Source organism: Ovis canadensis, chromosome 11 (assembly GCF_042477335.2).
Source record: "Ovis canadensis isolate MfBH-ARS-UI-01 breed Bighorn chromosome 11, ARS-UI_OviCan_v2, whole genome shotgun sequence".
Lineage (NCBI taxonomy): Eukaryota > Metazoa > Chordata > Mammalia > Artiodactyla > Bovidae > Ovis > Ovis canadensis.
Window position 1 is genome coordinate 55139232 of NC_091255.1, and position 24664 is coordinate 55163895.

At 36.9% G+C, this 24664-nt stretch overlaps 1 protein-coding gene across 2 annotated transcripts in view; it reads left to right on the forward strand.

Annotated features, from left to right (window-relative positions):
* Nucleotides 1–24664, forward strand: part of EFCAB3 (EF-hand calcium binding domain 3) — a 493997-nt gene that overhangs the window by 358811 nt on the left and 110522 nt on the right. Inside the window, exons 84-92 of one of the 2 annotated variants that reach the window (XM_069541641.1) lie at nucleotides 421–525; nucleotides 1090–1143; nucleotides 2474–2578; nucleotides 3359–3412; nucleotides 4561–4665; nucleotides 16966–17019; nucleotides 17688–17792; nucleotides 19258–19311; nucleotides 20018–20122. In XM_069541641.1, the coding sequence (XP_069397742.1) occupies nucleotides 421–525; nucleotides 1090–1143; nucleotides 2474–2578; nucleotides 3359–3412; nucleotides 4561–4665; nucleotides 16966–17019; nucleotides 17688–17792; nucleotides 19258–19311; nucleotides 20018–20122 (741 nt within the window). Of the gene's footprint in view, nucleotides 1–420; nucleotides 526–1089; nucleotides 1144–2473; nucleotides 2579–3023; nucleotides 3413–4560; nucleotides 4666–16965; nucleotides 17020–17687; nucleotides 17793–19257; nucleotides 19312–20017; nucleotides 20123–24664 lie in introns of those variants that run through there. The other variant, XM_069541642.1, reaches the window with a different exon arrangement.

Consider the following 24664-nt stretch of genomic DNA (forward strand, 5'->3'; position numbering starts at 1 on the left):
TAGTATTCTTGCCTAGAGAATTCCATGAGCAGAAGGGTCTGGTGGGCTACAGTCCCTGCTGTTGCAAATAATTGGACATGACTAAGCAGCTAACACTTTTAACTATTTTTTTTATCACATGGGCAAATTAAAAGTAATATGAACACTGTCATTACACAATTATTTCTATAGCCATTTATATTAGTTGTTTTAGGCCTCTATACAGCTACCATTTCAGTGTCGATTTATCCCATTTTTATTAGCGTATTCAAAAAACTTTTCTCTCTAGAATTAAGATTGAGTTCTATCTGATATTTCCTTAGTCTTAGCATTGGCCAACCCTGTTCTTAATCCTGCAGTTAAACTTAGATGATGTTCATAATTTAGACTCATTCATCATGCTTAAGTTTTTCATCAGTCATTATTTTCATCTTTTCCAAGGAACCAAGATTAATGCTGATGAAGTAGATGGTGTTTTGAAAAACATAGGGATAGAACTCACACCTAAGGAACGCTGGAAGCTGCTTAAAACTCTACCACTTACTTGTGAGTATTTATGATACTGTTTTTGTCCTCAGAGGAGCTTAGTGTAAGTGTATTTATTGTTGGGGTAGGTAGGAATCCTTAAACCTTTATTCAGTGTATATTTATATTCAACATGTTTAATGAGCACTTCTTAGGTTATAGGATTAAAGACAGAAGTTCTTGCTTTCATGGAGGCTATTGTCAGAGATAGAGCTTACTCCATTGGGACTAAGCTTGAGAACATCATAAATGAATAGAGATTTTTAAATTGATTTTTTAAAATTTAATTTAGGATTTTAATCTTGAAATGTCTAATAAAAAAATAAGGGGGACAAAGAGGAAGTCAGGTTAAAAAGGGTCAAATCAGAGAGACTGAAAGTTTCAGCCTCGTAAAGAAAGTTTAGAACTTTCTCTACCCTTTAACTTTATTCTTAAAACCAAGGGAGATAAGGATGTGTGGATGGAAAATTAGATAAATCTAAAAGGCAAATCACGTAACATTATTGTCTTTATAAAATAATCTATTCTATTCTTATGAATTGCTGTATCACATTTCTATGTTAACAATAATGACTTCTCTTATAGATGACAGAAAGTACTATCAAAAACGGTTGCTACAGGGTTTAAAGACTTTCCAAGGTGAGTGTTAAGAATAATAAGTCAAGTGGAAATGAAGTTTTTGACCTTTGTATTTCCTTTTGGAAGTCCTTTTAATTACTTAATGGTAGTAATAGCTAATTTTTCTTGAGTGTAGTGCCAACCACTGTTCTAACTACTTTACATCTACTAACTCATTTAAGCCTCACAGAAATCTGTAAGTTACCTTATTTGGGGCTTCCCAGGTAGCTCAGTGGTAAAGAATCCACCAGCTCAGTGGTAAAGAGATGCAGGAAATGCACAATCCCTAGGTTGGGAAGATCCCTGCAGGTGGAAATGGCAACCCATTCCAGTATTCTTGCCTGGAGAATCCCATGGACAGAGGAGTCTGGAAGGCTACAGTCCATGGGGCTGCAAAGAGTCAGATCAAATGAGCACACACACTAGGTACTTTTCCTAAGTTAGGTACCATTTTACAGATGAGAGATGCTAACTCACTTGCCTAAGGTCACTCCATTTGAACTTGGGAGGATCATGATTTAAACCTACATTCTTAACTGCTCCCTTAACAGGGGATCTTCCCTGGTGGCTCAGATGGTAAAGCGTCTGCCTACAATGTGGGAGACCTGGGTTCGATCCCTGGGATGGGAAGATCCCCTGGAGAAGGAAATGGCAAGGCACTCCAGAACTCTTGCCTGGAAAACCCCATGGACAGAGGAGCCTGGTAGGCTACAGTTCATGAGGTTGCAAAGAGTCGGACACGACTGAGGATGGGAAGATCCTCTGGAGAAGGAAATGGCAAACCACTCCAGAACTCTTGCCTGGAAAGTGCCATGAACAGAGGAGCCTGGTAGGCTACAGTTCATGAGGTAGCAAAGAGTCGGACATGACTGAGCAACTTCACTTTCACTTTCTTAACCGCACTATTATATTGAACAGTTAGGTTATTAATCTTTTTTATTCCCCTTTATGACTTACAGTTCAAGTTTAGATAACCACTAGGTTATTTCCTGGGAGATAATTTACTATTATAATGACAAGTTTCAAACTCAGTAGCCAGAATTATGGCTAGCATTTCAGACATGTTTCTCTATTATTGATAATAAATAAATGATGACTAATAAGTCTCATTCATTTGCTTTAGATGTCTATGACAAATTTTAGCAGAATGCCTCATAACATGTAAAGGAGATGTTTTTTCTTCACAGTCCCCACCCTATCCTCTGCTACCTTGGTTTTCTATTTTCCTTGAACATCTGCACTGCAACTTTGCTTTTCTCCCTCCCATTAGGGTTTGGTGCATAACACTTAACTAAACCATTTTTATTTTAGGCATAATTTTAATCTTTTCTCATTTCATCTCTTAATCAAGGAGGACATGTTTTAGAAAATAAACTAGGAACCACTTTGACAAACCTGAACTATGACCTTGAAAATAAAGAATTAAATGATCTACGTAACTATTTGGAAATTGACAGTGAGTATTTAATTTACCACTGGTGACTCCTTTCAGACGAGCCTTTGAAGTCTTCTTTTAGCATCCCAGAGTGAGATCTGGTGAGCGAGCATCACATCCCAGAGAGCCAGGGCAGCCAGTTCAGATGGAGGGAAGCAGGAGGCCCCACAGGGCTTTCTTAAATCAGCAAGCATGTCTAAACCCCAGTATACTTGTTCAATTTCACTTAGAAAGTAAGAAATTCTTATAGAGTTATGATTTTCAAGGAGGAGAAATATGGCTTCTGATTATTATTCTCAGTATTGTCAGAGATCCAATAAGGTCATTGGTAGATTAAGATTCAACTAGGAAAAACAAAGAAACACTTCAGGAAAAAATAGCAGAAGCTACTGAAATAGATGTTGAAAAGGGTCAGAGATTGACAAAGTAAGAAGGTAAACAGGATTTGGAATTGTTTGACAGGTAATATACAAAGAGAGATGATCATATTTCCATTTAGCAAATACGAGTATCAGGTTGAAATAGTCAGTGATATCTGGTTTGAGACCAATAATATGGCAGCAGAGAGATATCTTTTAGATTAAAAAGACCATTTAGGAAAAGCATTAAAGATCTGATTTAGCATGTTAAAACACCTTCTTTAGAATTCTATAAGATAGTTGGATATAAGAAAAACATTTAAAAATCAACACAATTTTTCTATGTAAATAATGACAACTTAGAAAATTTCATGGAAAAAGTGATCCTAATCCTAATAGCAATAAATATTTTGTCTGTATCTGATTATCCTTTGTATTTCAGATAATGGAAAAGTTCCTCTGAACTCCTTGATAAACATAGCAAGTTTATTTTCTGGTGAGTGAGAAGTGATGATGAAAAGATATAAAATCAAGATATTTTGCCATATGTACATATTATATTTTAATTATATATTCCAATATTCTGAACATTCAGAAAACTAAGATCATGGCATCCGGTCCCATCACTTCATGGCAAATAGATGGGGAAATAGTGAAAACAGTAGCTGACTTTATTTTTCTGGGCTCCAAAATCACTGTAGATGGTAACTGCAGCCAAGAAATTAAAAGATGCTTACTCCTTGGTAGGAAAGTTATGATCAACCTAGACAGCATATTAAAAAGCAGAGACATTACTTTGCCAACAAAGGTCCATCTAGTCAAGGCTATGGTGTTTCCAGTGGTCACGTATGGATATGAGAGTTGGACTATAAAGAAAGCCGAGCACCGAAGAATTGATGGTTTTGGACTGTGGTGTTGGAGAAGACTCTTGAGAGTCCCTTGGACTACAAGGAGATCCAACCAGTCCATCCTAAAGGAGATCAGTCCTGGGTGTTCATTGGAAAGACTGATGCTGAAGCTGAAACTCCAATACTTTGGCTACCTGATGTGAAGAGCTGACTCATTTGGAAAGACCCAGATGCTGGGAAAGATTGAGGGCAGGAGAAGGGGACAACAGAGGATGAGATGATCGGATGGTATCACCAACACAATGGATATGGGTTTGGGTGGACTCCAGGAGTTGGTGATGGACAGGGAGGCCTGGTGTGCTGTGGTTCATGGGGTCGCAAAGAGTCGGACACGACTGAGTGACTTGAGCTGAACTGAACTGAATATTCTGAAATTACACACATCTCATTTTACCAATATATTGATGTTTGTTTTCAAGTATATACATATTTTTTATTATCTACAGTTTTAGAAGTATCATTTTTTAAAAAGAAATCTATTTTATTATAAGCTGGCTGGCTTGTCCTCATTGTTTTAAGAGCACTAATTGAAGCATTCTTTTGGCAAGGCTTAGAGGAAACATCTAGTTTAATTCCTTCTTGTGATGCTCTGCAGTTACAAAAGCTTCATTGTATCCTTTCTCCTCTGCAGTTACATCTGTAGCAAGTTAAGATACTGTTGTTTTATTATAATTTTTTAATTTAGAATTGTTATATATGAAAATGTTCACTTACCATGTCTCCCATCTTTTTAAAGGTAATAAGATTAATGCCAAGGATACACAACTTTATCTGGAAAATATAGGTATTGAATTAACAAAGAGCGAAAGTCAGGAGCTATTGGACACACTGCCATTGGATGGTAAGCATTTCAGACATTGCAGTGAATTTTGGAGAATCATAGAGTTATGCATTATGTGCATTAAATTCTAGAAGTATAATTGTTTAACATCATATTAAAAGTTAAGAGGTGACATCAGCAGTGTGGCATGTAAATCATTCCTCCTTTTTATCTCCCCTTTTTAATCAATGAATTAGACATCCATGCATGAACCATAATGCCTTTGTGGGCATTTTGGCACCTAGCACATTACTCCCAAGGACCCTGGAAGAGTCTTGCCCATTGGACAATCTCTGTCTGGGCCGTAGAACCAACAGAAACAGCAAAACTGCCTAGACCCCTCTTACCACTGTCAAAATTGGGCAAAAGTCGGGTGATTGTTGAGCCACACAAGCACACATACAGGAGCATACTTGCAGAAGTCTAGCCTTCCAGAAGGGATACCCTAGCACATCACTGGACAGAACAACAACAACAACAAAAAAAACATACAGATGGCTAACAAACACATGAAAAGATGCTCAACATCACTCATTATCAGAGAAATGCAAATCAAAACCACAGTAAGGTACCATTTCACGCCAGTCAGAATGGCCATGATCCAAAAGCCTATAAGCAATAAATGCTGGAGAGGGTATGGAGAAAAGGGAACCCTCTTAACTGTTGGTGGGAATGCAAACTAGTATAGCCACTATGGAGAACAGTGTGGAGATTCCTTAAAAAACTGGAAATAGAACTGCCTTATGACCCAGCAATCCCACTGCTGGGCATATACACCGAGGAAACCAGAATTGAAAGAGACACGTGTACCCCAATGTTCATCACAGCACTGTTTATAATAGCCAGGACATGGAAGCAAGGTAGATGTCCATCAGCAGATGAATGGATAAGAAAGCTGTGGTACATAGGCACAATGGAGTATTACTCAGCCATTAAAAAGAATACATTTGAATCAGTTCTAATGAGGTGGATGAAACTGGAGCCGATTATACAGAGTGAAGGAAGCCAGGAAGAAAAACACCAATACAGTATACTAACGCATATATATGGAATTTAGAAAGATGGTAACGATAACACTGCATGTGAGACAGCAAAAGAGACACAGATGTATCGAACAGTCTTTTGGACTCTGTGGGAGAGGGAGAGGGTGGGATGATTTGGGAGAATGGCACTGAAACATGTATAATATCATATAAGAAACAGATCGCCAGTCCAGGTTCAATGCATGATACTGGATGCTTGGGGCTGGTGCACTGGGATGACCCAGAGGGGTGGTAGAGAGAGGGAAGTGGGAGAGGGGTTCAGGTTGGGAAACACGTGTATACCTGTGGCGGATTCATGTTGATGTATCGCAAAAACAATACAATATTGTAATGTAATTAACCTCCAATTAAAATAAATAAATTTATATTTAAAAAAAAAGGTTTGTGTGGGTACCTGGCTACTCCAGCAAGGCAGGACCACCAGAGAAATCCACTATTCCCCACTAGACTCACTAGTACTAAGCAGGAGCTCTGTGACTCTGGGGGAGATTATTGGGGAAAAGGCAAAAAAGAATTTCAAAAATTAAAAGAATTTAGCTCAGGAGGAAGTCTACCCATGAGCCTCTGGGAGTACCACAGCCAGGGATCTCTCTACGGGGTTCTCAAGCATCCCCAAGGTCTAAGTACTAAAGCCTCTCCCTGCTGTGATTTATGTCTGAGAGTGTTTTGCCTATGTTCTCCTCTAGGAGTTTTATAGTTTCTGATCTTACATTTAGATCTTTAATCCATTTTGAGTTTATTTTTGTGTGCGGTGTTAGGAAGTGATCTAGTTTCATTCTTCTACAAGTGGTTGACCAGTTTTCCCAGCACCACTTGTTAAAGAGATTGTCTTTACTCCATTGTATATTCTTGCCTCCTTTGTCAAAGATAAGGTGTCCATATATGTGTGGATTTATCTCTGGGCTTTCTATTTTGTTCCATTGATCTATATGTCTGTCTTTGTGCCAGTATCATACTATCTTGATGACTGTGGCTTTGTAGTAGAGCCTGAAGTCAGGCAAGTTGATTCCTCCAGTTCCATTCTTCTTTCTCAAGATTGCTTTGGCTATTCGAGGTTTTTTGTATTTCCATACAAATCTTGAAATTATTTGTTCTAGTTCTGTGAAAAATGTGGCTGGTAGCTTGATAGCAGGATCCTCTATGATCCACCTCCAGAATTCTGGAAATAAAAGCAAAAATAAACAAATGGGATCTAATTAAAATTAAAAGCTTCTGCACAACAAAGGAAAATATAAGCAAGGTGAAAATACAGCCTTCTGAATGGGAGAAAATAATAGCAAATGAAGCAACTGACAAACAACTAATCTCAAAAATATACAAGCAACTTATGCAGCTCAATTCCAGAAAAATAAACGACCCAATCAAAAAATGGGCCAAAGAACTAAATAGACATTTCTCCAAAGAAGACATACGGATGGCTGACAAACACATGAAAAGATGCTCAACATCACTCATTATTAGAGAAATGCAAAACCACAATGAGGTACCACTTCACACCAGTCAGAATGGCTGCGATCCAAAAATCTGCAAGCAATAAATGCTGGAGAGGGTGTGGAGAAAAGGGAACCCTCCTACACTGTTGGTGGGAATGCAAACTAGTACAGCCACTATGGAGAACAGTGTGGAGATTCCTTAAAAAATTGCAAATAGAACTACCTTATGACCCAGCAATCCCACTTCTGGGCATACACACTGAGGATACCAGAATTGAACGAGACACATGTACCCCAATGTTCATCGCAGCACTGTTTATAATAGCCAGGACATGGAAACAACCTAGATGTCCATCAGCAGATGAATGGATAAGAAAGCTGTGGTACATACACACAATGGAGTATTACTCAGCCATTAAAAAGAATTCATTTGAATCAGTTCTGATGAGATGGATGAAACTGGAGCCGATTATACAGAGTGAAGTAAGCCAGAAAGAAAAACACCAATACAGTATACTAACAGATATATGTGGAATTTAGGAAGATGGCAATGACGACCCTGTATGCAAGACAGGGAAAGAGACACAGATGTGTATAACGGACTTTTGGACTCAGAGGGAGAGGGAGAGGGTGGTATGATTTGGGAGAATGACATTCTAACATGTATACTATCATGTAAGAATTGAATCGCCAGTCTATGTCTGACGCAGGATGCAGCATGCTTGGGGCTGGTGTATGGGGATGACCCAGAGAGATGTTATGGGGAGGGAGGTGGGAGGGGGGTTCATGTTTGGGAACGAATGTAAGAATTAAAGATTTTAAAATTTAAAAAATAAAAAACTAAAAAAAAAAAAAAAAAAAAAAGGGAAGAAAATAAATAAATAAATAAATAAATAAAGCCTCTCCCTACCCGCAGTCTGCTGCCGGCTTCTAGTGCAGTGAAGGAAGGCTGTCCCCAGTGCGACCGGGAACCACAGCTTGTGAGCAAGGTAGAAACCACAAGAGCTATAGCGCCACCTCCTGGGAAACAAAAGATTTACAGTAGCATGCCGGGTGAATTTTCAGTTCAGTTGAATTCAGTCCCTCAGTCGTGTCCGACTCTTTGCGACCCCATGAATCAATCACAGCGCGCCAGGCCTCCCTGTCCATCACCAACTCCCAGAGTTCACTCAAACTCATGTCCATCGAGTCGGTGATGCCTTCCAGCCATCTCATCCTCTATCGTCCATTTCTCCTCCTGCCCACAATCCCTCCCAGCATCAGAATCTTTTCCAGCGAGTCAACTCTTCGCATAAGGTGGCCAAAGTATTGGAGTTTCAGTTTCACCATCAGTCCTTCCAATGAACACCCAGGACTGATCTCCTTTAAAATGGACTGGCTGGATCTCCTTGCAGTCCAAGGGATTCTCAAGAGTCTTCTCCAACACCACAGTTCAAAAGCATCAATTCTTCAGCGCTCAGCTTTCTTCATAGTCCAACTCTCGAGACATCCATACGTGACCACTGGAAAAACCATAGCCTTGACTAGACGGATCTTTGTTGGCAAAGTAATGTCTCTGCTTTTCAATATGCTGTCTAGGTTGGTCATAACTTCCTTCCAAGGAATAAGTGTCTTTAAATTTCACAGCTGCAGTCACCATCTGCAGTGATTTTGGAGCCCCCAAAAATAAAGTCTGACACTGTTTCCACTGTTTCCCCATCTATTTGCCATGAAGTGATGGGACCAGATGCCATGATCTTAGTTTTCTGAATGTTGACCTTTAAGCCAACCTTTTCACTCTTCTCTTTCACTTTCATCAAGAGGCTCTTTAGTTCTTCTTCACTTTCTGCCATAAGGGTGATGTCATCTGCCTATCTGAGGTTATTGATATTTCTCCCGGCAATCTTGATTCCAGCTTGTGCTTCTTCTAGCCCAGCGTTTCTCATGATGTACTCTGCATAGAAGTTAAATAAGCAGGGTGACAATATACAGCCTTGACGTACTCCTTTTCCTATTTGGAACCAGTCTGTTGTTCCATTTCCAGCCATAACTGGTGCTCCCTGACCTGCATATAGATTTCTCAAGAGGCAGGTCAGGTGGTCTGGTATGCCCCAATCTTTCAGAATTTTCCACAGTTTATTGTGATTCACACAGTCAAAGGCTTTGGCATAGTCAATAAAGCAGAAATAGATGTTTTTCTGGAACTCTCTTGCTTTTTCCATGATCCAGCAGATGTTGGCAGTTTGATCTCTGGTTCCTCTTCCTTTTCTAAAACCAGCTTGAACATCAGGGAGTTCATGGTTCATGTATTGCTGAAGCCTGGCTTGGAGAATTTTGAGCATTACTTTACTAGCATGTGAGATGAGTGCAATTGTGCAGTAGTTTGAGCATTCTTTGGCATTGCCTTTCTTTGGGATTGGAATGAAAACGGACCTTTTCTAGTCCTGTGGCCACTGCTGAGTTTTCCAAATTTGCTGACATACTGAGTGCAGCACTTTCACAGCAACCTCTTTCAGGATTTGAAACAGCTCAACTGGAATCCCATCACCTCCACTAGCTTTGCTTTAGTGATGCTTTCTAAGGCCTACTTGACTTCACATTCCAGGATGTCTGGCTCTAGGTGAGTGATCACACCATCGTGATTATCTGTGTCGTGAAGCTCTTTTTTGTACAGTTCTTCTGTGTATTCTTGCCAAAATTTGGCCACAAGAGGGAAGCCTGCATACCTTCACAAAGACAATGGGAAAACTCAGATAGTAATACCATACAACATAATACCCCATCTGAAGGTAACAAGAAAAGTTAAGGCGATATCTTCTGCTTCAAATTCAAAGGCAGCAACACGTAACTAAAAGGATAATGAAAAACCAAGGGAATATAGCTTTGCAAAGAAAAATGGTAATTCTCAAGCAGCCAAGCTCAAAACCATGAATATTGCAATCTAATTGATTTTTTAAAATTCAAAATAGTTATTTTGAAGAAATTCATACCAAAAAACTCAGGAAGAAAATTCAATGACATCAGCAATCAAATATATGAACAAAATAAGCTCTTTACCAAGAATCAATTATAAAAAAGAACCAAAGAAATTCTGGAGCGGAAGAATTCTGTGAATGAGATGAAGAAAGCAGTAGAAAGCATCAGTTGCATGGCAGACCAGATGGGGAAAAGGTAAAAATGACTTGAAGGACAGGAATTTCGAAATAACAGAGAAGAGAAGACAGAACAAAGACTTTAAAAAGCAAAGAAAGCCTATGTGAGCTATGGAATTCCATCAAAAGACAAATATTAGAATAATCAGGATTCCAGAAGGAGGGGAAAAAAGGAGATTTCTTTTTTAAAGAATTTCTTTAAAATTTCTTTAAAGAAATAATAGCTGAGAATCTTCCTAAACCTGGAGAAAGACTTGCACATACAAGTCCACAAAGCTAATAGATCACCCTATCATCTCACTGCAGAGAGACTTTCTCCAAGCCACATATTGAAACTATCAGAAATAATGATATTAACTAGACTTATTGTGATGATCTTTTCACAATAGAGTTTACTCTTGAACAATATGAGGGTTATGGGCCCCAACTCTCCATGCAGTTGAAAATCTGTGTATAATTTATAATTAGCCCCCCATATATGCAGGGGACTCAATCAACCATGGATCATGTAGTTCTGTAATATTTCCTATTGAAAAAAATCCACATGCAGTATCTTTTGATATTTATTTATAAGAAATCCACAGTGATAAGAGAACAGACTCTGAATGATTTCAATATCTGTAGACCATGAAATTTTTGCACCTTGTTTTAGATCCCTGAATATGTTCCAACGTATCCTGGTTTTATAGCCTATGGGAACTTGAATAGAATTCATATCCTGCTATTGTGTGAAAATTGTGTAAATCTTAATTATGTTGAACTGGCTCATAGTGTTTTTTAGATCTACTGTATCCTATTTTTCTGTCTATTCATTCTATTAATTTTTGAGAGTTTGATATTGAAACTCCAACTAAAAATCCAAATTTATCTACTTAAAAAATAATTGTAATATGTAGTGGAGCTGTATGTAGCTTTGTTCTGTATTTCTCAAGTCTCCTATAAATGTGTTATCATACTTTCACAATTTAAAAAATGAAGAAGAAATAAATCCACACTTAAGTGCATCTGTGCAGTTCAGGTGCTTCTCAGATAGCTCAGTGGTAAAGAATCCACCTGCCTATGCAGGAGACGTAAGAAATGTGGGTTCAGTCCTTGAGTGGGGAAGATCCCCTGGAGAAGGAAATGGCAACCCACTCTGGTATTCTTGCCTGGACAAGAGGACATGGACAGAGGAGCCTGACAGGCTACAGTCCATGGGGTCGCAAAGGGTCAGACACGACTGAGCAGCTGAGCTTGCACACATGTGCAGTTCAAACCTATGTTGTTCAATGGTCAGCTGTATATACAAATATCAAATTAGGTTGTACACATAAAAGTAATATAAATTTCTGTCAATTATATCTCAGTTTTTTTAATGATAAAGAAAAAATCTTAAAGGCAGCCGGTAAAAACAGAAAAGGACCCCCCCCCCCCGCCCCGCCCCGCCAAATTAGGCTGTCAATGGATTTCACAGCAGAAACTACTGCCAAGAGAGGGTAGAATGACATATGCAAAGTGTTGAAAGAGAAAATTTTTCAGCCAAGGGTACTTTATCTGGTAAAGTTATCCTTCACATACAAAGGAGGAATAAAGGCTTTCCCGGACAAACTAAAGCTGAGAGAGTCCATCACCACTAAACCTGCCTCGCGAGGAATGCTAACAAGAGTTCTTCAAGCTGAAAGGAAAACATACTACTCAGTGACATGAAAACACACAAATGTACACAACACACTAAGGTGAAAAATATACAGTCAGACTTAGAAAACCAGTGCTTCAAAATAGCATGGTGTGTTAAGCACTGAACTATAGTAACAAAGTTAAAAGAAAGCATAGTAAACAATAACTATGCTGTGCTTGTGCTTATGTTGCTCAGTTGTGTCCAACTCTTTGCAACCCCATGAACTGTAGCCCACCAGGCTCCTCTGTCCATGGGGATTCTCCAGGCAAGAATACTGGAGTGGGTTGCCATATCCTCCCCCAGGGGATCCTCCCAACCCAGGGATGGAAGCCAGGTCTTCCACATTGCAGGCAGATTCTTTACCATCTGAGCCATCAAGGAAGCCTCCGAAAAATAACTATAGCTACTATAAATTGTTAACAAATATACATATTTTAAAGGAGGTAGATTATGACATTAATAATGTAAAAGAGAGAATGAAATGTAAAAGATTGCAGTCTTTGCAGGCAATCAGAGGTAAGTTGCTGAGAGTCAAAAATGAACTGTTATCTATAAGATGTTTTATGGAAGTCTCATGGTATGGATGGAGGAGTCTGGTGGGCTGCAGTCCATGGGGTCACTAGGAGTCGGTCGGACACGACTGAGTGACTTCACTTTCACTTTTCACTTTCATGCATTGGAGAAGGAAATGGCAACCCACTCCAGTGTTCTTGCCTGGAGAATCCCAGGGACCGGGGAGCCTGGTGGGCTGCCGTGTATGGGGTCACACAGAGTCGGACACGACTGAAGCGACGCAGCAGCAGCAGCAGCGGCAGCAGCAGCATGGTAACCACAAAGCAAAAACCTAGAGTAGATCCATGAAAGACAGTCAAAGGGGAAACAGAGCATATCACTACAGAAAATAACCTATTTTAAAAGGTAGGCAGAAACAGAGGGGGGAAAATGGACTGCAAAATACCCAGAAAACAAATGAATAAGATGGCATTAGTAAATCCTTACATATCAGCAATTACTCTAAATGTAAATGGATTGAATTCACCGTTAAGAGGCAAAGTGTAGCTGAATGGATTAAAAACAAGATCCAACTATTTGCTGCCTACAGGAGACTCACTTCAGCTTTAAGGACACACATAGACTCAAAGTAAAGAAATGTAAAAAGATATTCCATGCAAACAGAAACCAAAAGAAAGTGGAGGTAGTCATACTTGTATCAAACAAAATAAACTTTAAGCCAAAAGTCATAACAAGAGACAAAGGAAGTCATGATGCATAATTGAGGTAAATTCATTAAGAAGATATAACAATCAGAAATATGTATACATCCAGCATCAGAGCATTGAAATATATTAACCAAATACCAAGAGATCTGAAAAGAGAAACAATCAGTAATACTACTAACATATTATGGGACTTGAATGCCTTACTTTAAACAATGGGTAGATATCCAGAGTGATAATCATCTAGAGTGAAAACCAAAAAGGAGACAATGGATTTGAACCATACTTTAGACCAAATGGGCCTAACAGACATCTACGGAACATTCTATCAAACAGCAGAATACACATTCTTCTTAAGTACATATGGAACATTCTCAAGGTTAAATCATATGATTGAACACAATTCTTAAAATTTAAGATGATTTTGATTATAGCAAATGCAGTGTATAAACACTATGATAGGAAACTAAAAAGCAACAACATGAGGAGGTAGAAAATCTACAAATATGTGGAAACTAAACAACATATTCTTGGGTCAAAGAAGAAATCAAAAGGGAAATCAAAGAATATATTGAAATAAATGAAAATGGAAACACTACATACTAAAACCTTTGGTTAGGGAATTTTAGAGTGACAGACACATGTAATAAGAAATTATAAAGATCACAAATAAACAACCTAGATTTATGCCTCAAGAAACTAGGGGAAAGATAACAAGCCCAAAATTAACAAAAGGGAGAAAATAAGAGAGATCACAGTAAAAAACTGAAATGGAGACCATAAAAACAATAAAAAATATTAATGAAACTGAGTTGGATTTTCAAAAGATAAACAAAAATCAGTAAAACTTTAGCAAATCTAAGAAAAATTGAAAAACATCTCATAAAAAGGAAATGAAAAAGAAATTACAGCTGACACTACAGAAATACATAGGATCATGAGAAACTACCAGAAGCAAATTATGTGCAACAAATTAGATACCCTAGAAGAAATGGATAACTTCTTAGACTCATACAACTTACCAAGACTGAATCAAGAAGAAATATTGACTAGAAAATCCAGACAGACTAATAACAAGTAAACCTATTGAATCAGTAGTGAGAAAACTTTTCAAAAAAGTAAACCACAAGACCAGATGGCTTCACTAGCAAATTCTGCGAAATGTTTAAATAAGAATTAACACCAATCCTTCTCAAATGCTGCCTGAAAAATTGAAGAGGAAGGAAGAAAAAAAGTCATCCTACAAGGCCAGCATCATGATAGCAAAGCCATATAAAGACATTACAGTAAAATAAAACTATAGGCCAATATCCCTGATGAATATGCTAGAGCAATCAGGTGAGACAAGGAAATAAAAGGCATCCAAATAAGATAAAAATAAAATGTTATTTATAGGTATATGACATATACCTATAGGTATATTTTATACACACACACACACACACACACACACATACATACAGTTGACCCTTGAGCAACATGGCAGTTGGGAACACCAACCCTCCCTGCAGTTGAAAAAACTAATTTTGCTGGTGGTCATCTAAATCCACAGTTCCAAACCCCAGTTTTAACGAACCATGGATCATGTAGTATTGTAGTAGATGTGTGTTGTTTTATTGTTGTTCGGTCACTAAGTCATGTCTGAATCTTTGTGACCCCCATAGACTTTAGCCCACCAGGCTCCTCTGTCCATGGGATTTCCCAGGCAAGAATGCTGGAGAAGAATACCTGGAGACGATCCTTCTCCATGGGATCTTCCTGACGCAGGGACTGAACCCATGTCTCCTGCATTGACAAGCAGATTCTTTACACTGAGCCAGTAGGGAAGCACTAGTTTAAAAGAAGAAAAATTCACATGTAAGTGGACCTATGCAGTTCAAAGTTGTGTTTTTCAAGGATCCAGTGTATTGAAAGTCCCAACTAAATCGCAACTAAAAGACTGTTGAATTTAATCAATCAATTCAGTGATGTTGCAGGATATAAAATCAATACAAGGAAATCAATTGCACTTCTAAACACTGACGGCAAAACATCTGGAAAAGAAGTAAAGAGAACTATCCCACTCACGATAACATCAAAAACAATAAAATACTTAATAATAGATTTATCCAAGAACATGAAAATTTTGTACAATACTGCAAGACTTCATTGAAAGAAATCAAAGAAGACATAAACAAAAGGAAAGACATCCTGTGTTCATAGATTGGAAGTTAATATTGTTAAAAATTCCATGCTACTCACTTTGACTTTTCACTTTCATGCATTGGAGAAGGAACCCACTCCAGTATTCTTGCCTGGAGAATCCCATGGAGGGAGGAGCCTGGTAGGCTACAGACCGTGGGGTCGCAAAGAGTCGGACATGACTGAGCAACTTCACTTTCTTTCACTTTCAATATCTAAAATACATAAACAGTTCATACAACTCAATAACAAAAAAGAAATTCAACTTAAAAGTGGGCAGAGAATCTGATTAGACATTTTTCCATAGAGGACATACAGATGGCCAACAGGTACGTGAAAAAGTGGTAATCGTCACTAATCAGGAAAATGCAAATCAAATCCACAATGACATATTACCTCACACCTATAAGAATGGCTTATATCAAAAAGACAAGAGACAACAAGTGTGTTCAAGGATGTAGAGAAAGGGAACCCCTGTATACTGTTGGTGGGATTATAAATGGATTCAGCCTCTGTGGATACCAATATGAAGTTCCTCAACAAAGTAAAAATAGAACTATCATATGATTCAGCAACCCCACTTCTGGGCATATATCCAAAGGAAATGAAAACAGGTCATCAAAGAGATATATATGCACTGCCATGCTTACTACAGCATTATTCGCAATATCTAAGATACGGAAACAACTTAAGTGGTCATCAGTAAATAAATGTATAAAGGAAATATAGTATATTATATACAGTGGAGTACTATTCAGTCACGAGTAAAGAGGAAATCTAGCCGTTTGCAACAACACAGACTCTGAAGATATTATGCTAAGTGAGATTAAGTCTGAGAAATGCAACTACTGAGAAATGCAAAAGATTTCTATGTGAAATCTTTAGAAAAACTAATTCAAAAAAAGAGCAAGTAGAATGGTGGTTACCAGAGGCTGGTTGGGGGTGAAGGATGAGAGAAATATTATTTAAGGATACATACTTGAAACCAGTAGATAAATCAGTCCTGGAGATCTAATACACAGTATAGTGATGATAGACAACAAAACTGTATTATAAAAAAGATCTTAATTGTTCCCAGCACAAGAAGAAATAACTATGTGAAATGACAGAGGTGTTGGCTAATGATATAATGACCCTCACATTGCAATATGAATGTATCAGATCAATTTGTTTCATGCCTTAAACTTACACAATACCCTGTTTCATTTATATCTCATTTTTTAATTAAGAGAAAAATTAATGTCAAAAGTACCTATTCTAATATATAATATTCAGTTCTTACCATTTAAATCCTTACTTGGAATGTAATGCTCTTTTGTGGGGTACTGCTGTTACGGAAAAATAGCTTTAAGTGTTAGAACCAACATCTATAACAACTCTAAAACTAAAAGTAGGGAAAGGTGGTAATCAGAAGAGTTGAGGAAAGGAAGGAAGGTACACTGTAGAAAAAAAAAAAAGAAAAAAATCTGTTTACATGTTCGAGTTTCACTAAAAGTACATCAGATGCCAGAGAATGTATAGTTAACCTTGAGAATCTTATGCATTTCTTTGTTTCCTTCTTGGGATTTTAACTAATTAAAAATTTATAAAAATTTACAAACAAGTAGTACTTTCTGAGTTGCCACTTATTTATGAACTAAATTGACTCTTATCTTACAGAAAATCAAATGGTGTATAAAAACAGGTTGATGGACGGAGTAAAGAAATACAGAGGTGAGTGAGAAGACTGCCAAGAAAGAGAAAATAGATCTTCAAGCTTTTGCATTTACTTTTCTACAATCTCTTTTTTCTCACTGATTGGCTTGCTAATTGTATTAGTCTAGTTTTTTTAAAGAGCTGACATTCTTAGTTGTACACAATCTAAAGAAATAGCTACATTATTTTGTCAGTGTGGCAAATTTTGAATTTTACTAAATGGTAATAATATGTGCATTGTCTCTGCTATAATTTGTTAGTCTTTTTTTCTTAATTTTACTTTACAATACTGTATTGGTTTTGCCATACATTAACATGAATCCGCCATGGGTGTACATGAGTTCCCAATCCTGAACCCCCCTCCCACCTCCCTCCCCATACCACTGCTGGGCATACACACCGAGGAAACCAGAATTGAAAGAGACACGTGTACCCCAATTTATTAGTCTTAATACTCATCTCTTCCTTCTAGGTAAATTCACCTTGTAAATTGCTGTAACAGTGTTTCCTGGAACACTGAAAAGAACTTTTCTATTTCTAATTCCTCAACTAATTCTTTTTAATTGCTTCAAGAGTTTTGTGGTGTCGTTACTTTTTGCTTCCATTTATGTTGATTGATTGATATGACCAGGCTTTTTTCCTCTTTAACATAATTACAAATTTCTTTTATCCCTTTTTTTCATAAGGAGGAAAGGTTAATATCAACAAAATAGATGATGCTCTTAAGAACATGGGATTCCTACTTGATGAGGAAGACACTGAGGAACTATGTAGTCACCTGCCAATTGATGGTAAGCACTTCAAGTACCCAGTGCCCTGTAAAAAAATTTTTTAATTTATCTGTAGAAATATCTGAAGTATACTTGTTAATTTCTTAGAAAAAGCCAGAAGCCTATAGAGAGCAAATCCTAAAAAACAGAGAAACTGGTTTTTTTAAAACAGAGTTTTAAAAAAAAGTTTATTTATTTGGCTGTGCTGGGTCTTAGTTGTAGCAGGCAGGATCTTTAGTTGTGGCATGCAGGATCTAGTCTTGACCAGGAATGGAACCTTGGACCCCCTGCATTGGGAGCTCAGAGTCTCAGTCATTAGACCACCAGGAAGTCCCAGCAGTGCTGTTTTTAAAACAAGAAACTAATCATGTTGTTTCTCCTGCCTAAATTTCTCCAGGAAATGTCTTTCAACTGTAAGATAAATAAGATCAACGGATCTAATGTAAAACATGGTAACTGTAGTTGATAACAGAGTGTTGCTTAATTGAAATTTGCTAAGATAATTAAATGTTCTCACCAAAAACATATAGATAGATAGATAGTTAATAGATGGATAGATTATATAGTGAGAGATATTAACTAACTAGATGGGGGCAACTTTTCACAACGTGTATATATGAAATAATCACAGTGTACAGTTTTAATTAAAGCCGAAATAGAAAACAAGACAAAACTAGGAAAAATTTTTTTTTCTCTCCCAGTCTAGTGAGTGAGGAATACAAAAAGTAAAAGGTGAAGAAATGGAATGAATGTGTTCGTCATACTTAGAGTCTTTTTTCCCCCAAGCTTATGCTTATATAGGGCTTCCCAGGTGGCACTAGTGGTAAAGAACTCACCTGCCAGTGCAGGAGGCATAAGAGACATGGGTTCGATCCCTGGGTTGGAAAGATCCCCTGGAGGAGGTCATGGCAACTCACTCTGGTATTCTTACCAGGAAAACGCCACAGACAAAGGACCCTTGCGGGCTACAGTCCATAGGAATGCAAAAAGTCAAATAAAACATCTAACTAGAAGAAAAAAAAAATTCTTGGCAACTGCAAAATTCTTGCATTTTACTCCATAGTTTAAGAATTTTATATAATTGGGACCTGTATTAGTCTGCTCAGGCTGCCATAACAAAATACCACAGTCTGTGTGACTTAAGAGAAATTTATTTTCTCTAAGTTCTGGATGCAGGGAAATCCAGGATCACCACGTCATTTTATTTGGTTTCTGGTGAAGATTTTCTTCCTAGCTTGCAGACAGCTGCCTTCTCACTGTGTCTTCACATGGCAGGGTGGAGAGAAAAAAAAATCTTCCTCTTATAAGGCCACAGTCCTATTGGATTAGGGCTCCACCCTTACAACCTCATTTAATCTTAATTACCTCCTAAAGACTTTATTTCCAAATACAGTCACACTGGGGAATAGGGCTGCAACATATGAAATTAAGGGGACATGATTTAGGTCATAGCAGGATTATATCTAAATTTTGTTTTATTTTGTAGTTGAGAGAAAAGTTAAACTGGATAGACTTCTAGATGAAGTACAAGAACTTCTAGGTGAGTGAGAAGAAATAATAAGGAATAATTTTTAAAATCTCAATACTTAACAAAAGAAGTTATTTTTAAAGTATTTTCTGTTAGCCTGTCCATGACATATTAATCCTGCTACTACATCTGTTTTAATTGGTAATGTATACATAACTGAAAAGACAGCTTTATAAGCTAAATGTTATTCATTATTATAATTAATTGTTATCTACTTCTTATTTTAAAGGCTATAGTATAATGCCTCAATAATAAACCTTTTATGCTTTGGTATTTCTCAATAATATTATTATTTTCCTGCTGTTCTAAAAGCAAAATGGCAAGGCCAATTACACATGTAGATAATATGACCACTGAGAAGAAGCTCATAATTCAGGCAAAAATAAAACAATAGAGCAAATATTACATGCTGGCAGAATTATTTGCACCAGAAAATTTAATGAGCTGTTACAGAAATACTGATTTTCTGCATGCTGTGTTTGTTACTTTTTCCCAACATTGAAGAACTCCATTTTACCAGAAGGAAACTATTTCTGAATCCCCCTTCTAATTCTAAGTAATTAAATAATACTTAATCTTTCTATTGCTTTTTATCCTATATTTGTGGATGATGCTACACAAACAGTTGATATTAGTAATAGTAGTGGTATTATTTGTATTTTTATTACTATTACTATTATTTAAAGTTTGACCTTTCATCATTGTTTTATTTTTTAAGGGGAGGTACTTGACCATAACGATCTGGGAAATCTTCTGAAAGACATAGGGTTAAGAGACCAACTGAAGGAGAATTCTGTGTTGAGAAAAAGTTTGCCACTCGATGGTGAGCATTTAATTTACCAATGAAGTATTCATCCATTCAGTGAAAGTGAATTGGTTGCCATTAGGTACTAGACATTATAATAGGCTCTGAGTCACAGAGATGAATAAAACAAAAGTCCAGTTCATAAAAGTACTCAAGGTAGAGAGAGCACATACTTCCCACCCCCAAAAAAACAAAGAAAAGAAACAAACAGTATACACAATGGTAAGTGCTCTATGTTCATACGTATGCACTGCTGTGAAGTACAAAGGAAATTTTGAACAACTATTCTTGGAGGCTCTTCACAGTGTGTATATCAATTCACACAGTGCTGAAAGGTTTAATAGTAGAAGGTAACAAAATCTAAAAGTGTGTGTGAGACAGCAAAAGAGACACACGTATTGAATAGTCTTTTGGACTCTGTGGGAGAGGGAGAGGGTGGGATGATTTGGGAAAATGGCATTGAAACATGTATAATATCATATATGAAAGGAGTCTCCAGCCCAGGTTCAATGCACGATACTGGATTCTTGGGGCTGGTGCACTGGGATGACCCAGAGGGATGGTATGGGGCGGGAGGAGGGAGGGGGGGTTCAGGATGGAGAACACGTGTATACCTGTGGCGGATACATGGTGATGTATGGCAAAACCAATACAATATTGTAAAGTAATTAACCTCCAATTAAAATAAATAAATTTATTTTAAAAAAAGAACAAAGAGGCACAACTGACCATGTAAAATCCCATGTTGATATAGTATAGAAAACACAGTGTATTCACATTATGTGGAGGAATACTTTGTTAATTTGGCTAACTCAAATCAATAATTCAGATATAATCCATCTGTACAATGATGATGGTAAAGCTAAAATGATGGCTGTGAAAATATGAAAATGCTTTAAAATATTTAAAACATATAATAAAGATGTTAGCTATTAGATTTTTAATTAGTGAAATGCAAATCAAAACTACAGAGAGGTACCACCTGACATGGGTCAGAATGACCATCATTAAAAGTCTACAAATAACAAATGCTGGAGAGGATGTAAAGAAAAGGGAATCCTCCTACACTGTTGGTGGGAATGTCAGTTGGTTTGGCTACTGTGGAAAACACTATGGAGGTTCCTTAAAAAACTGAAAATAGAATTTTGCTATTTGATCCTACAATCCTGCTCCTGGGCATATATCCAGAAAAGATGAAGGCTTTAATTCAAAAAGATACAGGCACCACAGTGTTCATAGCAGCACTATTTATTACAATAGCCAAGGCATGGAAGCAGGCTAAATGTCCATTGACAGATGAATGGATAAAGAAGATGTAGTGTGTATATATATATATATATATATGTATGTGTATATATATATATATATATATATACACAATAGAATATTATTCAACCATAAAAAAGAATAAAATAATGCCATTTGCCGCAACATGAATGGAACTAGAGATTATCATACTGAGTAAAGTAAGTCAGACAGAGGACCAATCATATCACTTAAATATAGAATATTTTAAAATTATGCAAATGAACATATTTACAAAGCAGAAATAGACTCACAGACACAGAGAGCAAACTTGTGGTTACCAAGGAGAAAGGGAGAAGAAAGGACAAATTGGAAATTTGGGATTAAGAGATACACACTACTATATATAAAATATATAAACAGCAAGGACCTACTGTATAGCACAAGGAACTACATTTAATATTTTGTAATAACCTATAAAGAAAAAATCTGGGAAGAATATATAAGTATATATATATGCAAACTGAGTCATTTTGCTGTACACCTGAAACATTATAAAGCAATTATATGTCAATTTGAAAAATAACAAAATAAAATATTTTGCTGAAATAAGTATAAAAAAGTGAAATTAAGAGAATTTTCAGGAAAATGATAAAGGAAAATCTCAACATAACAGCTGTGCATCGAGACTAGAGAGAGTATAAAGTAGATAACTAAAGAGAACCTACAGAATAGTTCAGGGATCTCTACTCAGTGCTTTGTGATGACCTAAATTGGAAGGAGGAAATCCAAAAACGAGAAGATATATGTATATGTATACTTGATTCACTTTGCTGCACAATGGAAACTAACACAACCTGGTAAAGCAGATATACTCCAATAAAAATTAATTTTTAAAAAAGATGAGAGAAATTGTTTAACTTAGAGCAGAAGAATATTGTCTCCAAAAAAAATGATAGTCTGGGGACTAGTAGAATATCTAACATTATTTGAACATATTGAGAGGAGATTTTTCAGTTCTGTTTGAGAGTTAGAGATTAATTAACTAACTACATAGATACATTGGAAACTAAGCAAAATAAGACATTGTTGCTAATGAACTTATTTGCAGGGTAGAAATAGAGACACAGTAGTAGAGAACAGATTTATGGACTGAAGGGGCGCGAGGGTGGGAAGGTGGGACAATTGAAAGAGTAGCCTTGACATATTTACCCCACCCTGTGTGAAGTAGCTAGCTGGTGGGAAGCTGCTGTATAATAGTTCAGGGCGCTCAGCCCAGTGTGTGATGACCTAGATGGGTGGAATGAGGGGTGGGAGGGAGGCCCAAGAGGGAAAGGATATAGCTATATACCTATAGCTGATTCACTTTGTTGTACAGCAGACACTAACACAACACTGTAAATTAATTTTACGCCAATAAAAAAACTGAAAAAAAAGTCAATCGTTAACTGCAAGAAAGACAAAAATTTCAATATGAAAGGAAATGTATTAATAGTTATAACCTATTGTGGAATGGGAAGTATCCATTATGTGGCTTAGTTATAATATTTATATAGTCATAATAATGAGAAGTTAATCTCAATTACCAACCCCCGCGAAAAGTGTTATATAATCATAATGGAAAAACAAGAAAGGGCAAAAGTGTGGGGGGAAGAGACAAAAAATCTCACATTTTACAGAAGAAAGACCATTGGGTAATATCAAAGGCTAGTGACTGATTCTCATGTGAAAGTCTAAAAGCAAGAAACTGACTCAGCAGAAAAACAAATGTCATATATTAATGCATATGTACAGCATCTAGAAAGATGGTGCTGATGAACCTATTTGCAAAGGCAGCAGTGGAGACTCAGACAGAGAGATCAGACCTGTGGACACAGTGGGGGTGGGAAGGAGAAGTGGGACCAATGGAGAGGCCCTACCATATGTGAAAACAGGTCGCCAGTGGGAGTTTGCTGTATGAATCAGGGAGCTCTAACCAGCGCTCTGTGACAGCCTCGAGGGGTGGGATGGGGTGAGAGGTGGGAGGGAGGGTCAAGGAGGAGGCTGATTCATGTTGATGTATGGCAGAAACCAACACAATATTGTAAAGCAATTATCCGTCAATTAAAAATAATTTAAAAAAAGAAGAAGAAGACGACTCAGGTCATCAGTAATGACAGACCAAAGAGAGAAAGGCTTGTTTGAAGTTCCTTGTACTTTCAAGATTAGGTTTTTCTTTTTCACTTTTGAGGTTTTGTGAGGTAAGGACACAAAGTTTTTTTCATGGACTGAGTGAAAGATGTACACTCTTATCTTCTTGACGTATGTCTAGTGTTTAGCAATTCTTTTGTTATTAAATTTTAACTTTATTATATTCTGGTCAGAAAATACATTATATGTGATATTGATCCCTTGGGAATTTTTCTAGGGTAGCTTTATTACTGAAAACATAGTCTGTTTTCTTTAGTATTCTATGTGTTCTTCCAAAAAAATATACATTCTGTTAGTAAGTGTGCTTTAACATTAATTGCATTGTTCAAATCTTCAATATGTATTTTATTTTTGTTGGCTTGGTATGTGTTTCTAAATAGGGATGTAAAAAACCTCCAACTATAATTATACTATTTCTCCTTGCAGTTGTCAGATGTTGCTTTATATATTAATAGCTGCAGGCCTCATTGTTAGGTGTGTACATATTTATGGTGAAAATATATTTTGTTCTATTGATCCTTTTATAGATAAATAACATCCTTCCTTATCCTTTGAGGTATTTTGCCGTAATTCCTATTTAAGTAAGAGGATTGCTACCCCAGCTTTGTCATGCTGTTGTTATCAACTTTTCTATGTCTTTTTACTCTGTGTCTCTTGTAGACAACATATTATTTGATTTTGTTTTTCAGCATACTCTGACAGTTTATGTTTTGTAATTGTTGAGTTGAACTCATTTATGATTATTATAATTACTGTAACATAGGACATAGTTCTGCTATCATATTTCATAGTTTGCAGTATTTTTGTTACTTTTTTCAACCTTTATAATTTCCATTATATTCCTTGAATCTTCTTCTGGAAGTTGAAAAGTTATAGTGGTTGTCCTTATTGAGACATATTCATGGCCATTTACCCTAATGATTCCTTAAACTTGTCAATCTATATCTTCCCCCAGTTAAGACAAAGATTTTAGCACACTTTCATGACCGATTTGTCAACTTAACTTGCTTCCTATCCCAATTATATTGATATTTATCCAGGATGTGTAAGAGTCAGTTATTATGGATAATATTCTTTCTCCTTTCCCTCTGTACCTAGCTGAGTTTAGTCGCTTAGTCATGTCTG